This window comes from Alternaria incomplexa (assembly GCF_024043165.1).
Source record: "Alternaria incomplexa strain BMP 0042 chromosome Unknown scaffold_1, whole genome shotgun sequence".
NCBI lineage: Eukaryota > Fungi > Ascomycota > Dothideomycetes > Pleosporales > Pleosporaceae > Alternaria > Alternaria incomplexa.
In genome coordinates this window covers 1750001-1767322 of record NW_026249850.1, presented here as the reverse complement: position 1 = coordinate 1767322, position 17322 = coordinate 1750001, and the positions used below count along the sequence as shown (strand labels likewise).

The window sequence follows — 17322 nt, the reverse complement described above, 5'->3', positions numbered from 1 at the left end:
TCCAATCTCCTCTGACGTCGCGAAACATTGCTGGGACATGTGACAAACGCCGGCAAACAGCATACTCGCCTCTGACGACTCTCTCACCGCTCTGCTACCTAGTTGTTGAGGCATAGTGCAAGGCAGCATTCATCGAAGTTTGCACGAGCGACACTTCAACTACTACACGTACGTTCTCTACTGCTCAAGCTGCCCTCTCACCTGTGCCGTTGTTGCGTACGATACATACGATACGATACGGAGATACCTTGCTCAACATAGGAATATGGGATCCAATACTAATCTTACTTGCGATTACCAGACCGCTCCCGAGCGCTTATCTACAAGCCGAAGCCGAAGTAGTCGCAATTGCGCAGCTTCACCTAACCCATCCACTGGTGCTCCAACACCAAAAGCAGCGACGCCGACGCAGTCACAAAACCTGCCTGCATCTGGTCTGTTTGCTAGTTTACTATTCGATCGCCAGAAGGTATACCAACATAAACCGCCTAACTCCACGATACTTCCGACAGCACAAACAGTCGGCACAGAAAAGACTAGATCCACAGAGCGACAGAGTGAAGCTCGTTCTCATTACACCTCGTCGATATCCTCCGGGACTCATGTGCATCATCTGAAAGAAGCACATCCTGGCCACTTGAAGCCCACCATGGTACCGAAGATACCTACAGTGAGTGGAAAACGAGCACAGCCGACTAAGCAAACACCAACTAAGAAAATTGGGAAGGCCACCCTAGAGAAGTCAAAGAAGCGCAATACATCCGCGCGTATGACTCCGCGAGCAGCGAAACGTCAGAAGACCGAGGCAAACAGCAAGAGAAAGCTGGACGACAAGGGCAGCATGGGCAACACCATGTCAACTATGTGGTCGACGACGGCTGGCAAGGAAGTCGACCTCATCACTCTATCTGACAGTGAAGACGACGGATATCAGCACGTGCGACAACGAAGAATTATCCGTAAAGAGGAAGTGACCGCGGAATTGCATGGATCGAAAGTCGATATTGACGAGGACGCCAAGCCCAGTCTCTCTGATTCCGTGGTGACTCCAGAACCCATTCACCTCGAATCAAGGCCAAGACTTTCCATTTTCGACCGACTTCCTAGATGGTCGTTCGGCAGCATCTCTCCTCCTACAAGCCCGGCCAACCTCTACAGTGCACCTCCACGTCTACGGCACGATCCTCAAGACAACATGGCGGATTCGGAGGAGAAGCAAGCTAACAAGCAAGAACAGCCGCGTCCTGAACTCGACGCCGCCAAGGCCGAGCTCGCCCGACAGAAGACACTCCACGAGAAGGCACAGAGCGATCGTGGTTTGGCCCAATTCCACTCCAACAACGCGACTGATCAACAACTCCAAACCCTTCACCGCGATCTCGAGACCGAACGAGAGAACTTGCTAAAGGCGAACCTGGACAGAGACAGGCTGGGCGTCAAACTCGACAACGTCACCGCAAGGAAAGATCAGCTAATCGGAGAGCTTCAGAGCCAGAAACAACTGAGAAAAGATGAGAAGGCCGAACATGAGCGCATACTTCAAGACGTCATGAACAACAAGCCAGCTTTAGGTTCCGCTAACAAGTACCTGGTTGAAGAAAATCAACGCCTTCAAGCAGAGAACGAGAGCCTCCGAGCCTCCGCCGCGCGCAAGTTCACGTTCACGTCTTCGCAGGTACCCCAGGCGCTGTCGTACCCCTCGATCTTCACCCCGGAGTCCTCGCAAGCCTCTCAAGCCGTCTATCTCCCTTCCCCAGCCCCGTCCTCAGTCAACACACCCGGCGAGCTTACCGACCAGCAGAAAGCCGAGAACCTCAGAAAGAACTACCTGAACCTCAACGAGCGCAACAGCCGTCTCAAGTCTGCCGCGGAGAAGCTGACCAACACTACCAAGGGCATGGATCTGACTAGCTTTGGAGAGTTCGGCGTGTATCTCAGGCAGATGAAGATCGTGATGGACAACGACGCCAAGAAGGGCAAAGAGAAGAAGGAAGAGGCCAAGAAGGATGAGGATGATGCCAAATAAGACGGCTCATCAGCCTATGGATAGCATGGCCACCAGAGCTAGAGCGTGTGCGATAAAGGAGCGTTTCTTTTTCGATATATCGCTCTGACGACGGATCGGAAGCTAGGACCTGGGAATTACGGACATTGAGTTTGTGCTGCGCAGCGATGAGCGCCTTTTCTGGTATGGGAAAAGTCAATTACTTAGATGCACATGAGTCGGCTGGTTTGCGTAGAGATACCTCATCGCAGATCATGTCTTTGGGGATATTCGCACGTAGGTGTGCGCGTTGACAGGTGCGCGTTGACAGGCACGCGGCGTGGCTGAAACCATGGACTCATATGAATGCGATCATCTTCATCATATAGTGCGGTACCTACACTTGTAGTTTGAGACAACTGTGACGTGGATATAATGATTACTGACCAACTACTCGAAAAAGCAGGATGATGCGACGCTAGATTAGGTAGAGGAGGCTTCTGGTGGTTAGGGCCTCAGAATCCATAGTGAATAGTGATGGCAACGCCGTCAACATTGCACTGCCATCCAGGATACTGCCAAGTAAGTTAGCATGATAGCACAGCCTCGGAATCTCGTATCTCAGACGTACCTTGGCCCTCGCCCAAACCAACACACGATCACCAGGCTCCAACGCATCCAAGAAGCCTTCTCCACTCCCCGCACCCTCGTTGCCCTCATCAACCTCACACAACCCACTTTCATCCCATGAAACATGATAGTCTTGAGTAACAGCCATGACACGATTTCCCTGAAGGTACCAAGCAAAATGCCCCTCACCACCCTGCGGCCCTTGCAGCGCACTCTCAGGCCTCTTAACAAGCGACCAACCCCGCCCGACCATATTAGTATGATAATCCATCGGACTACTAATCCAAGTATTTACCAAGCGTGGGGCAGGAAGCAGACTATTGATATTGGATGCATCGCGTAAGATGGACACCTCAAGCCATGAAGAGGTGGAAAAGGTACCCTGCGTGTTCTCGCTCGTCCAGCCTTGGTCTTTACTCATGATATCGAAGTCGATGCGCTTGATTTTCGCTGTTTCGCCGCCTAGTTTGGCTTCTTCCACGACGGGGGTGAAGTAGGGGTTGGCTCCGAGACAGAGAGTTGCTGCTGACGGGTTGTTCATGCCGGCGCGGGCGACGATCTTTCGGCCTGACTGGGAAATCTCTACGACGGGCCAGTATTGTGCGTGGTCTAGTATGCTGAGGACCAGCTCGGTGGGTAGTTTGAGTGTCTTGAGCGCGGCGCGGGCGCGACATACGTCGGCGTAGGTTGTTGGTGTGAAGGGGCGAGTTGGTTGAGGTGGGCCTAGCAGCCAATGTATGCTTGGGAGCCATTGCCGGATGCCGCTGAAAAAACTCATTGTTGTGAAGGTTTGCTTTCTCGTTTCAATGTGGTCATAGGAAGTGGTGGTGTGTCAAGGTGCAGCAGGGCAGCGCACGGTTGGGGAAGCTGCCTTGCGCTAGCCGGGGTCGCTGACCAAGGGTGCGAGATGATACCGGTTTTGGGTGCAACGGGCGTGGTCAGTCAAGATCGATGGTATCACATTCAGATATTACATCACAAGCACCAGAAAGAGGCCGCGAGTTTTCCCTGCAGGTAACATTAAGAGTCTTGGAGTCCGGAATCGCTCAATAGAACGCCCAGCTCGCATTTAAAATCTTCATTGTAGCTATATAGCCGTGTACCATCCTGTATCATGCTTTCATGGGAAGTGTTTCCGACTCAAAATCCGAATTTACTCTTCATAGCACCCATGACTAGCCCTCTCTTCTGCTTTCCGACAAACTTGTTGACGTCATTTGCCCAACCTGCACTGTTTTGCGAAAGATTGTCCATACTGTCCCCAACAATGTTTAGCTTCTCCGTGCGCTCGTTGAGCTGGCGACTCGCCCAAGCACCCCATCCTTCTTGAGTCGGGGATACTTGGGTAGGATATGACTGATACCCAGCGGCAGAAGAGCTGGCTGCGGTCGGATTGGCGCGGCGTCGTTCCTGCTCTGCCTCTGCTCGCTGCTGGGCCATTTGACGATTTGATAAGGGCCTATCAGGACCACCGACTAAGAGAAATCAGTAATTGGTTGGGAATAGAAGTAAGAATAGCTTACTGAGAAGATCCATGTCGGCTGGTGTTACATATTGAGTGCCAGAGATCCATTGAATATTGCTGATGGTGGGTCGGGGCGGAATTAAAAGTTCTGGGTTAAGCAAGACATCCTTCGCGCGTTCACTAGATTTGGTCAGTACATATGTATAGCTGGAAGATGAGTCGACTTACTATTGCAGTCCCGTTCCAAAGACGTTGACGAGAGCCATTTCCGCAGGCCCTTTCCAGCCAAAGATGTCGCCAGTACTTGTAATGACTGCCTCAGAGAAGCGCCTGATGTCTAAGAAATCACTGAGGTTGACAGACCCGATCTCCTTTAATGCAGGTAGCGAATGCGCTCTCGCATATCCATCCCCATACAACCCAAGCATTGCGTAGCCCTTGTCTTCATACCTCACTACAGTCGCAGCATCGCACAAGAACTGATCAAAAGTTTTGTGCGCTCCTTTACTTGTGGCGGGACGGAATAACCTCGCGCCTGAGGCTGTTGTGGCTAAAAGGACGCCGCTAATCTTCGAGCCAGTCCGAAGTCCTGCAACGGCAGACTGCGAAGCGTATGCTGGGCGACCAGTTTCGGCGTGCATGGGGCTAATGCTGATAATCTTGTCGTCAAGCGAGCACACACCCGCAGGTTTTACTGAGTATTGGCCACTTGATTCTGGCAGTAGCTTGAAGGTTGCCAGATGGCCAAGATTGGTGCCGACGTGAAGTAGAATGCTGGAATAGTCGTCATCTTCGAGTGTCATAACACTGAACTCGAGGCAAGTGGGCCACTCCGCTTTGGGTGCTGCCTGCGTTGAACTCCGCCGGAAGCTGGCGCGTTTATCCGGCTTGACAAATTCCTGTATCGATGCTCTGTAGATAACAGCGGGCCCTCGCAGATCAATGATGGCCAGACTGCCACCCTCAAAGCCCGCAGCAACAAAGCCAACATCAGAATGCTTCAAGGCGGTGACTGGTCCATTGCCCTCGTCAAGCAAAGTGAAAGGTAGCAGTCCCTCTTTGAGAGCCGCTTCACTTCTTTCTGAGATATTGGTAAGCGCTTGCGGTTTATTGTCACCCGGTGGGTACTCCTGTCCAGCATGCCTGTTTACACCCCATCTGAACACCACTACTTCACCACTCTTCAGCCCTACGGATAGTTCAGATGCTGCTCCTGCAAACGACGTTTGTGTGACGTGTATATGCTCTGGGCGGCCGACTGCTCGAGCTACGTCTACCTGTAGCAACGCAGGGTTCTCAATCTCATCGGCGTGTCCTGCATCCCATAGTCTGATGGTGCCATCTGCATGAGCTGTCTGGACGATGTTTCGGTTCTCAAACCGCTTGAGGGGATGAACAGCCTCGGCACCACCGATAAGGAATTGCGGACCGTGTTGGCGCTTCTCCGTCATGCCAAGCCACCGTGTACGCTCTACAGGCGCGAGATTTGCGTAGTTGATATACGGATGAACAAGCGTCATGGAGAGGTGCAGTTGATTAGTTGGCGTGATGGGCATTCCGCTTGGAAACGAGAGGGTGATCAACTCCCCAGATGCAAGTAAGGCCAGAATGGCAATGGGGTCGTGGCAGCCAGCGTAATGAGGGGACGTCCTTGGAATGAGGAACAGGTCCACCACCTCCGTCCCAGGCGGGCATGGAAGTATCCTTTGCCTCTTGGGATTCTCGAAGTGATCGGATAGTACTTGCCAGGATGCGGTCGCATAAACCGGTGTTCTACCCAGCTCGAACAGCGTCAGACTCTTGGCGGAGATATTGGATGGCTGTCCACCAGCGATGAGAATAGCGGTATCGTCAGGGTCTTGGTTTGCACACCACGCAATCTTAAAGATGGGGGACTTGAGTGCAAACGATCCTTCCATGGCACCTGGGCTGAAGCTGCCTGGGCCGGGCTTGTCTACGTTTGTATCGGTCAAGGTCCTCGCTTGTACGATGCGGCCATCTTTGGAGTCCCATATAACGATACTGCTGTCTTCGTGTCCCGTCAGAACAAAGGTGCCGGTTGGGTGCCAGACAGCCTGGGTCAGCGGAGGTTCGCGGTCCTTGGAGACGGAGACTGGATCCGAGTCGCCTCCAGGGGCTCCTTTGGGGACCACGTAGTTGAAGAAATGCAGGGCTTTGTTCTGCTTAAACGAGTAGATGACTGCGCCCGAGTTGTACCCAATGAGGAGGGAGCCGATATCTCGAGGGTGGAGCGAGAGCGTAACAACGGAGGTTAGGCGTGAGCGTGGAAACTTTTCCCTCCACAAGTTGGGTATTTTGAAGGGCGTAAGTGCCTCCCTAGCCAGATCATAGGCGTACACCTCACCGTGCTGTGTACCGAGCAGCGCGTAATCGATGGTAGGGTCGCAGTGCAGCGCCGTGATGCGGGCGGGAGGGGAATGGGCGTTGAGCAGCTTCTTCGTCTCGAGCGAAAAGACGGACAAGTCGTTCTTTGAGTCTACGCACAGCAGCTTCTCGGCGCAAAACTGCAGGATCTTGATCGAGGCGTTGCGCGTGGGCAGCGACAGCACCACTTCGACCCTCTTCTGCCCGAATATGTAGATCTGGCCGGGGCCATACTTGCTGTCGCTCGTACCGACGGCTAGGAGGGATTGGACGGGGTCGTATGCGACTTGGGTGACTTTGGAGTTGATGCCATAGTTGCGGATCTTCACGTGCTGTTAGCTTGCGCGCATAGGGCTGGGGGAACGGCGGGGCGAGAAGTCAGCGAGCGCGTACATGGTCGAGCACGAATGAATCAGGGCCCAGGCCCAGAGAGAGGTCGTTGCTGACACCAGCCTGCTTTCCACGCAAGAGGTGAGCCATGGTGGTGTGTGGGTCTCATGGTTTTGTCCGCAGAGGCAGCGATGAGGACTGCCATCAGCGACCGTCCGCCCAGCTGCCTCGCCGGAAGGAACGCGTTGCGCGACGTCATTTCGGCAACTCTAAGCGCAATGCAGGGTCCACGCCACGTCACAGCCACAGCTAGCAGTCATGGAAATGCCTGGCATGGTCTCCTTTTCAATGAATCTGTTACTTGCTCATAAGAGAGAGCCCGTTCAACTATGACACGCTGGCCCAATTAACTACGTGACATGCGTCGTCTACAAAGACAACAATGCCGCTGCTAAACACGAACATGTCCAGAAATGATAATCCTCCCGCTCGTTGCTACTGCCCGAAACGCCAGAAGCTGATCTATGGTATCCAGAACACCATGCAAATCCATGTCCACTCATCAAAACACCCTACGTCGACATGGAGGCCCCATTAGCGCCATACATGGAGCCGTTGGGAGGTTGCGGCGTCCCTGACCCCTGCCTACTACTACTAAAACTATTTTGCGCCGCAAGCCGGGCTTGTGCTTGCTGCGCTTGCTGTCTTTCAAGCATCATCTGCTGAGGATTGCTGCCTGCGCCATTATAGGGAGCAGCGGCAGCAGGCGCTTGAGGAGTTGCGTATTGGGAAGGACCGTAGTATGTACTGCGCATCTGCCCTCCAGACACGGGCGTGCCATATGCTGGCCGTGTACCATAAGCCGATGGCGTGGGCGCGCCCTTGATGGGTGACACATTTCGTGGCGGCGGTGCTTGTGCGCCGTTGTACATAGGTGCCGCATTTTGTGAGCGAGGGTAGAAGCTGCTTTGGTTCTGCTGTGATGCATAACGGTTCTGGCCCTGTGCGGGTGTGGAATTATAGTACTGTGAGCCAGGAGCGCCCGTGTAGCTACCTGGCTGTGCAGAGCGTTGCGGGAAGTATTGGCCAGAAGGAGTGGTTCCATAGCTTGGTCGCGGCGTTTGTTGGTTGTAGGAGGGGGTTGCAGAGTACCCCGGCCGGGAGTTGGGAGCATAAGACGCGCCACCTGGTTGGAACGTCTGCGCCGCACCCGAAGGCGAGCGTTGGAGGTGCATCGACGATGATCGGTGGAGGGATTGTGGTTGCGAGTACACTGGACGAGCGCCGGACTGAGGCACTGACGGCGCTGGACGGCTGTACTGGTGCCCAGCTGCGGGATAATGCGCGTTGGTTCCAGAACTTGTTCGCGCCAGCGTGGCCGGCGTCGCAGCAGCCATTCCTGGTGTCTTTGCAAGTTTCGATAGCTGATCCTCCTCCAAGACGCCCTTGTACTCTTTGGTGTCGAACAGGATAGTTCGACTGATGTTCAGTTCGTCCATTTGGTCTCCATTGAGTTTGGCGACTGCATACGGCGGGAGCTGCGAGATCAATAGGGTGAGCTGTGACTTGAGTATCTGATAGACGTCGAATTCTTCCGATGAGGGTGTGGATGGGCTGCCGGCCAGGGTCGCGAGTGAAGCATTCTGTACAACAGGAGTGCGTGGGTTGGTTGTGAGGGAGAGATTTCGTATCCTTTGGTACGAGGCCAGTGTCTCGAGAAGTTCCGATATCTCCTTGAGTACCTCGTCTGTATCCTTCTCCTCCTCGGTCTTTTCCTCCATCCCAGGTAACACGTCTCCTTGAACCGGGGTGAAATTCTCCACCGCCTCTTTGAATAGTTCATCCTCATCGGTGGTCCCGTTAGTAAGTGCTTGCTTGGCCTGCTCAGGGTCGAGTAGAGCCGGATCGATCGGGAACATTTCGTTGAAGCGCTTCTCACCAACCTTCTGCCACCACACCATGTTCTTCGTCTCCTCTGGAATAATAGCGGAGCTGTCATCCCGAGTGGGCGCAAAGCTAGAGTACGCACTGCGAAACAGGGCATCTTCCTTGGCTTGTTGGACGGCAACCAGAATCGCCTCGGACGGTGGTTGCTGCGCTTCGCCCATGCTCAACGCCCGCTGTCTGCTCTTTTGCTTCGCTGTTGGCGAGGTCTGGTCTTTCGGCATATCTACCCCAGCATACCCAAGCCAAAAGCCAGAAGACAGGTTCTGATGCGCGTGCGACTGGGAGCCCTTGCGACGAGGTTTGGGCGCTTCCTGGTGCGCAAAGGTGATGGTGCTGTTGCCTTTGCTCGTTGTTGGTCGGGCAGACTTGGGGGGACTGATCTGTGGCAAGTGGGCAGGTGCACGGAAGACGTCTCCAATAGTCGCAACCTTCTTTTTGCTATCTGATTCTGGGATGGGGTATACCTCGGTCGTCGAGATGAGGTTGGGGAGGTTCGTCTCGCGCAAGGGTAGAGTCACCTTGACGGCGGTGTCGAGCGTGGATATTCCATGGGCGGGGGGGATTTTCTGGGGTTGCTGCAGACTGGAGAATAGCTGTTTCGGCGGCGCGCTCCCGTACAGCGTGAGAACAGTCCGGCTCTGGGGTATCTCTGCGTCTTGATCTTCCTCCTTGATCGGCACCGGAGTGCCCTCCTCTCCTGAGGCTGGAGCGTCGGCATCGCCGTTGACTTGCTTTGCTGAACCAGGCGCTTTGCGCGCCCCTTCTCTGGCCACAAGGTTTTTCAGGACGGTCTGGAAGGCGAGCACTTTGCCCTGCAGCGCTGTGTCTTTGGGCGACGCCTGGGCTGCCGACGAATCACTTGGGCCGCTGGACGCCAGAATCTCAGTGGTAGCGCTCTCGACATCCTTCTCTAGTGCGTGCAGAGAGTCGTACGAGCCGTCTTGTATCAGGTTGCTGATGGTCGCAGGGCCGTCGGGTGGGGTCAGCTTGGTGCGCTTCGAGTCGGCTTCTCCAGAGGCGGATCGCGTTATCGACGAGGTGATGGGATGCGACAAGATGGAGGGTTTAGTGTCGTAGCTATTCAGTGTCAACATGCGACTCAGAGGTGCGGACGAGCCCAGCCAGCGCATTCCGTGCATGGGCTGCTGGCATGACGGCGATAACGCGCGGGGCGGGGAATTCTTCGCAGGCGGCATACCTCTTGAGAACTGCCAGTATGTCTCCCAATACTGCCTGCAGAGAGCGCGCGCTGGCACTGGCGCTCTCTCCCGGTGCAGGCGTGGATGCGCCATTGACGGCAATGGCAGGACGCTCGGCGAGTTTCCGTTTGGCGGCAGCGGGCGAGTTGGGCGCCTGGGGGAGCGACGGCGGGGAGAGGGTGCCGTTGGCGGCGGCCATGGTGACTTTGGGGTGCTGTTGGCGATGCGCGAGTGATGGCGTGGGATGGAACGCGCTCAGGGCGGCCGGAGTCGTGCGTAGGCGGCTTCCTTCACAGCATGCCCTGTCCGCGATACCGGCAGGCGCGATGCTGAAATTTGGAGAGGCGCGTGACGGGGTCCAAGACGGCTTCCGGTGACGCGCAAATGGTGCCTAGGGGTTGGGCGTGCTGTTGGCGGCTGTCCAAAGTTGACTTGGCTGGGTGGAAGTAAGTGCAGCGATGAATGGAACGCGCAAAGGGCAGCGCCAAGACCACGCCGCAGAGTGCCACAGCAAATACTACCTGGCAACTGCTGGCGACGAGGGTGATTCTTTTCCTTTTGAATGACCCCTGAGTTCCTGTTTGCTAATTCAAGCGTGTTCGCTCTCCACACGCCTACCGCTCCTTTGGGTGACGATGTCCAAGTCGTCCACGGGTGGTTTGCGACTGTAGCATGCTGCGCTAGCGACGATGGGGCATGAGCTACCCACGATTTTCTCACTGCACTCGACAACTCTCCGCAATTGGTTTTCGCACGCGTCGCTCCACGTCTATTGCGTCTGATGAATGCCCTTAGTACTCTCCCTGGTAGCTCCAGGTAGTCCGTACCGCTTCGGCCGTCGTGTGACGCGCCTCCTACCGCACTGGGTAGGCCCGCACGCCATGTTAAGGCTTACTTTGTACTGACCTGTTTTGCAAGTATCTTTGTAACCCCATAACCCATCTTCCAAGGCGGGACATATCACTCCTTTCGACATGTCATCTCTGGATTCCTTCAGCGTCCCTGCTCCCCCATCACCCCGCGACGCGCAAACCCCGCCGCGGTGTAGCCTCTCCTCACCATGAGGTGCCCCATCGACTTTCGAGGCACTACTCCGCACCGACCCCTAATGATAACGCCTTCTTTGAGAGTTCTATAGATGCCTTTTCAAGCAATCTAGGTACAGATGCTCCATCGGACGCCTCTTCGCCATTCCCAGACGTGCTCCAGGATGCAGACGAGGATGGTAGATTTCGACCGCAATTGTCCCGCGCCACGAGAAAGGCCAAGCGTCCCAGCAGACCTGCGACAGTCCTGGAATCAATGGATCGCTCGGCCAGAAACCTCTACTTCGTTTCGCCGCCGTCTGCGACTGATTTATCCTACACTGCGCCCCGCTCTGCGTTGCGAGGACGCAAGCCGAAGCCTGTACCCTCCGTCAGCACCGAGCTGCTTCCTGAACCTGCTTCTCTTCACTCGATTCTTGCCCGGTATCTTCAACATCATACGGAAACGGCAACGGTTGAGTCGACGTTCCAATATACACCGCGGGAGCTGGGGATACTACAGAATCGAGGCTATACCGTTGGAAGCGTACAACGATGGGCGTCTTGTCTCACAGAACCGCGATCGACTGCGGCAGCCAAATGCTTACAACAAGGGGTCGAGATGGCACCTCTTTTCCTGCTTCTACTGTTCCTACGTCGCAAGCACATCAGAGTATCTGCTCTTGGTATCGTCATGAGGCACGTTGATCGTATTGCGCAGTCGGAATCGATAAGTTGGTCGGAGCTCAAGATCATCACGACCCGTTTACTTCGCCATGGACGCGAGCTCTGGCCCGAGTCAATGCCATGGATTGCGTCCTTTTTCGTTGCCGAAGCAAGCCGACTCTGCGATGATTTTTCTGGATCCAATCCTCTATCACCTAACATGCTTTCCGACTTGACGCAGTTTTGCAACACATTCCTGTTGCTACTCTCGCTGCCCACTTCTGCTCGCCCTGTAGTCTTCGCTGCCCACCAAGAAAAGGCTCAGTTCCGGATCCTTCAATATATGGCGAGTATGTCGCCTGCAATAACGGTGACACGTCTCGGTTTTCGGTCCGTTGCGCGCAACCAGCTGGCACATGCGAAAACGCTTCAAGAGAGAGAATGGGCTGAGCTCAAAGGGCCTACCTGGCCACCGTGGAAGGAGAATCGCACAGCAATGGATGAGGATAAAGGCTACGAGTTTGGTGCCTCGCGAGCTTCCCAGCTCTTGCACCGTATGTATGAAGCTGGGTACAGCGGTCGCCTCTGGGAAGATGTAGCGCAAGTATACGCTGGCTGGGATACCGATTCTAGTCCTACGATACAGACTCGAACTTCTTTACCGCGCATCTCCTCCCAGTATCGAGATGCTAAACACCTTCGCCCTCTGCTCTGGGCTGGCCGTATACGAACGACGCGCACGCGTAGGGAGGCCTGGGCATGCTTCCTCTCACATGAGCTGTCTGGAGAGCCTGCTCACCCAGATATCTATCTTGCAATGTTCGAAAAGTTGTATCATGCTGAAGCAGAGCGATCGAACCGCACAGAATTCTCGTCTGATGCAGAAAATACTCATGAAGAAGACACCACTTACATGTTACCTGGAGACATGAAAGAAGTACTACCCGACCCGTTATCTACGTTGCACTATGTATATCTTAGCGAACCCGTTCCTGGCTACCGAGGGCTACTCAGACGGATGCAGACGGCGCAAGTCAAGCCTAAACGCCGCCTATTTGCGTTTCTCTTAGAGACATGCCCAGAGTTCGACACGGGTCTAGATTTACTAGACATGGCTAGGGACATTCAACACGGCAGGGTAGGCCAAATGCTCGATGGCATTCACGAACAGTACACTTCAGGCAACTCGATGCCGGGTATTCTTTTCAAGGCGATCATTGACTTCTTGTGTCGCTTTGGAAGCATCGATCAGTCATCTTTCCACAAAGTTGATTTCCTACCTCCAGAACAGCACGTTCGTCAGCTCAGGTCGAACCGGCAATATTGTGTCGAATACGCCTACATGCTTCTCAAATACTATCGGCCAATTTACCGGCCAGCCTGGGCTTGCATGATAAAGGTGCTGGCGTCTCAGAAAGGGCATAAGCATGTTCTAAGTGTTCCTCGTTACAAGCTCATTTGTTCCATTGTTGAAGATATGGAAGAAATTGATCTTGACGTTGACGACGAGATATTCCGTCTGGTCTGTATTGCGACTATGTACGCCGCTCAAGCCGTCGAACGAGGTTCCGCTTCTTTTGAAGATACACGACATATTCTTTCCACTGCCTCCTCTCGCCTTCGTACGCTCTTCAATGGCCTAGTCGGTGCTAGTGCAGATTTGCAGTCGCCTACCGGTGATCAGACAGCCAATGCCATTCCGCCACACATTCCGGGGCCCGCGGAGCTACATGCCTATGTACGAGGGCTAGGTATTCTTCGGGATTATGAGGGTCTTTACTCATTCACCACCTGGTTCACCAAACATCACGCTGAGGTGACGGCGCGTGCAGAAGCTCAACGCTCAGGTAGGCACCTTCTCTTCAAGACACTCGTGGCGTTGCGCCTAGCTGTCGATGGAGGAGGATTTGAACCAGGCAACGATCACACATCCGGTGCACCAGAAGACATAGCACTTCTTATCAAGACACAAATCGAGAGTGTTGAACAGTGGGGCGGTTGGCCAGCAAAGGAATATGTGGAAATATATGCCAAGGGCAATTTGAAGTCCGCACCACCCGTTGTTGGAGGACGCTAGAAGATGGTGGAATACGAGCACGTTCTATTTCATGTTTAATCAGTTTCAAATCGAAATAAACTGCATCTGTCTGATCATAATGAAGATGTGCATGACACGTTCTCCATTTATTGAGAAGGAAGCTTTGGTTGTTTTGGTTGAGTCACGAAGGGCGCTGGTAACGGCAGGCGCGCCGCCCCAGCCACGGTCGGCCAGTGCAACTACCACGAATGATCTTTATGTTGCCCCCGTTTTCATTTATTCACGAAACCAGCAGGCACCACCATGTTTATTGAATAAACAACTATCAGGCGCTCCTTGTTTCTGTCACTAAAAGATCGTCACATAACGACGCGCTCTTCTTCCTATCGAATTATACATATACCTCTATAAAGGCGCCATTCTGACTCGTTACAAGTACCACATTACGCAGCCACAGACACCCCAGAAACAATGTCCCAACGCTTGCGGAAAGGCACTGGTCAGCGGCCCAAAGCCATGTAGCTGGGTAGCATACCATCTACCCGGTTATGGTACGCATAGAGGGTTTCAGATTGCTGCGTGCCTTGCTGCCCTTGCACTATCTCCTGATCCGGGCCACGACATCAAGGTACTCATATACAGGAACTGGCTTAGTAGAATCTGACGATGCTTGGACAACGAGACGTCAACCAGAACTCCAGATGAACCTGCCTGAGCATGCGTGACTTCCTTCGGAAGTCACGACTACCGTGACAGTCATCACACATCTGCAGAAGGCTGCTACAATCCAGCGCGGCACCACAGCTGACAATCTCATGGCACGGTTGGGGGAGCGCGTTCATTCTAGTCGATCCCCCAGCCTCAAGAGCCTCACCGCCGATCCCAAGCACCTCGGCGAAGCTTCTTTAAGAAGATAGGCGGGTAGTTGTGCACGAAAGAGGACGACTCGGCTGTTAGAGTGGGGCTCGGGAACGCTAGCAACGGCTTAGTTCCCGAGGTCTTGCGGGGGTGCACCCTGCTTCTTTAATATATCTCGTCACAATATGCACGTTCGACAGCAACTCATGCGAGCACGACAATTGGTGGGTCGATTTAATATTGAGATTGTCGCCTGTTTACACATCGCACGTCTGCCTTAACCCATTACAACAAATAGCTCTCACCACGTGTCCACCACAGTCCCCGATTAACCGTCCACCCATCAAAAGCCACAGCCGACTCCCGAGATCGAGCTAACCACGATCTACTGCTTGTAGCAAGAGGTGCGGAACTGAGCGTTCCAGCCACTGACAGTGCTGTACTTTCCACCAGCATTGCAGGCGGTGCCGACTTCAAGAGGGTTGTTGGGGTTGGTGGCACCATCGGCGCGGTGGGCGTTGGTGCACCAGCGCTGGCAGTCGAGGTTGCCAATCTTGGGGTCCTAAAGAGTATCTCAGATTAGCATCCAACATCCATTTCACTGTTCCGTTCCTGAAGAGTTGCTCACCGAGTAGACGCAGCAGTGCGAGCCGTCTCCGAAGAGGCACTGGCAGAACTGGGCAGCCTGGGCGCTGATAGCGCTGGCGATGATGATAGTAGCGAGGGAGAGAATCTTGACCATTTTGGCGGTTGTGAGAAGTCTCAAAGAGATAGTAGAAGATTGTGGAGTAGAGTGGATTTAGATTGAGTGTCTTGATGCTGTCCAGAGAGGGTGGTGCTCTGATATTTAAGCTTGCTTAAGCTCTTGCTTATATCTACAGACAAAGGAGCCGGCACTGATATTTGGCCGAGTGATGCTCTGATATCGCTCAAGATAGTGCAGTCAAGTTAGCCCAGCCTCGTACGGTCGTTTTCGACCACCGGGTATTTATGAGTGTCGGTGTGTTGTTCAAAGGGTATCTCCGCGTCAGTAATCGTGAGATACTGCGGATACCGGCAAAAGTATTGTGTGCAGGAAACTATTGCGTGTGGATTGCAAGGGAGAGGATCAAGTCAACATAGGCTAACGCAGGGGTCATGACTAATACGAGAGACCACTCAGGTCCACGCTTCCTTTTCGGCGGCTATTTCCAAGATCACGAACTCACTAATCCAACTTCCAAGACTTGAATGTATCGACGGGGTCGATTTTAGAGCGGTATCCACGGTACCATCTCACCTACATGATTGAGGGATCACGTACTAACGCAGGGGCGATAACGGATGGAGAAATCACGCTTCATTTTCGGTCGTTAATATCAACATCACGAGCTCACTAACCATGTGCTCCATTTACACGCTGCTGGAGTCCTCAACGAAGATACCACCGCAGATCTGGCCCTCATCAAGGTTGCTCTCCTGGAGACCAGCGGTGGCGACGTCGGAAGTACCCGTGAACCGGTGGGTTTCCTGGGGATGCACATCTGGAACTGAGGATATCATTCCAACTTGGCCAGAACTAGACTTTCGAAGTTCCTAGACTTTGGGTTGTCACTCACGGCAGCAAGCCCTTTACTCGCAACTGTCCGATGGCAGTTTTGGTGGACTTCCTCTCATCCTCCCTCGTGCTACTCATTATCTTGCTTCCATCTTCTAGAGTGCGGCATGGCTGCAGACTTCATGGTAGTACATACCACAGTGAGCATACCGGCCCGGTCTGCACAGATAGCGACTGGCTTCGGGACATTCAGCGCGCATCTTTGGCCGTGTATTTCCCCCGTGCCGGTTTTGGTGATAGTCCACTAGTTGGCTGCTGACACAGTCCCCTTCGTACTATCGAATGTACATAGTTTGGCCGTAGAGTGGAAATTTGGGTCCGAGGCGCTCATGGTCAACGGGTTCCACAACAGGCGGTTCGAGTGAGGCTCTGCCACAACTCCAGAAACGTCTGGTAGTACTGACTCGTGACGGTCCGAATTCGGCAGTCGGCACTTTCCTGTAAGCACAGTAGACCACGTTTGGCAGGTTCTTCCACATTCGGTCAACTGTTCGGTCATATTATATGCGCTGTTTAGAGCTGATCGGTGTACGTTGAAGGGTGACGTAGGGAGACAGGCGTGGGAACGTGTTATGTAAGATCGTTGCGGCTGTTCAAGCCCGTGCAGATTTTTGCGCCTCATCGTAATGGTGTGGTGGTGAGACTGTAGTTCTTTCTATTCGTACAGGTGCTGGATGCGATTAGTTGCATTGGTGTGTATGTAAGGTGTGTGTGTCGTAGGTGTCGTTCTATCTAGGTATCTAAACATCGTTTAGATCCCGTCTGCAGGTGCTCTCCGACTTCCGCACTGACCTCCGAACCTAAGGACCATTCGGCCCTATATAGGTATCTAGGTATCGTTCCACTGACCTCAACATCACAATGGAATCGGCGCGACGACCTTTTTGCTACTCAGCTGACCATAATGTTTCATTGTGATAGACGAGGCCCTTGGAGTTGAGATACTTCCCATTCGAGACCATCCCCTTGCGCATGGGTCGTATGAAATGCGGGCCTTGGCGGGAAGGTACCCAGGTGTGGTTGGTGGGTCGTCTCCGGGTCGTCTCTGTTGTGATAGACGAACATGATCTTGCCGTCTATATAAAGCAACAGTGATCTTCTCGATACCTAGCATACCGACACAGCATCTTCATTACCCACAAGTTTTACACACCTCCTCATCACACTCAACTACTCGTTCACCTCGATCCACGACAAA

The 17322-nt window shown here is 53.7% G+C and overlaps 4 protein-coding genes across 4 annotated transcripts; 1 reads left to right on the top strand and 3 right to left on the bottom strand.

The window, feature by feature from the left end:
* Positions 1-649: 649 nt before the first annotated feature.
* J4E90_000631 (uncharacterized protein) lies at positions 650-2026 on the top strand (the record flags this gene model as incomplete). The annotated part of the gene is made up of 1 exon (XM_051430227.1): positions 650-2026. The coding sequence occupies one exon, from the start codon at positions 650-652 to the stop codon at positions 2024-2026; it is 1377 nt and encodes a 458-aa protein (XP_051295714.1).
* Positions 2027-2499: 473 nt separating this feature from the next.
* On the bottom strand, positions 2500-6944 carry J4E90_000630 (uncharacterized protein; the record flags this gene model as incomplete). The annotated part of the gene is made up of 7 exons (XM_051430226.1): positions 2500-2559; positions 2616-2746; positions 2933-3337; positions 3772-4089; positions 4138-4259; positions 4308-6787; positions 6858-6944. The coding sequence occupies 7 exons, from the start codon at positions 6942-6944 to the stop codon at positions 2500-2502; spliced, it is 3603 nt and encodes a 1200-aa protein (XP_051295713.1).
* A 422-nt stretch (positions 6945-7366) lies between these two features.
* On the bottom strand, positions 7367-10139 carry J4E90_000629 (uncharacterized protein; the record flags this gene model as incomplete). Its single annotated transcript, XM_051430225.1, has 2 exons — positions 7367-9818; positions 9940-10139. The coding sequence occupies 2 exons, from the start codon at positions 10137-10139 to the stop codon at positions 7367-7369; spliced, it is 2652 nt and encodes an 883-aa protein (XP_051295712.1).
* A 4773-nt stretch (positions 10140-14912) lies between these two features.
* J4E90_000628 (uncharacterized protein) lies at positions 14913-15269 on the bottom strand (the record flags this gene model as incomplete). Its single annotated transcript, XM_051430224.1, has 2 exons — positions 14913-15089; positions 15156-15269. 2 exons carry the CDS (start codon positions 15267-15269, stop codon positions 14913-14915), a joined length of 291 nt encoding a protein of 96 aa, XP_051295711.1.
* Positions 15270-17322: the final 2053 nt, after the last annotated feature.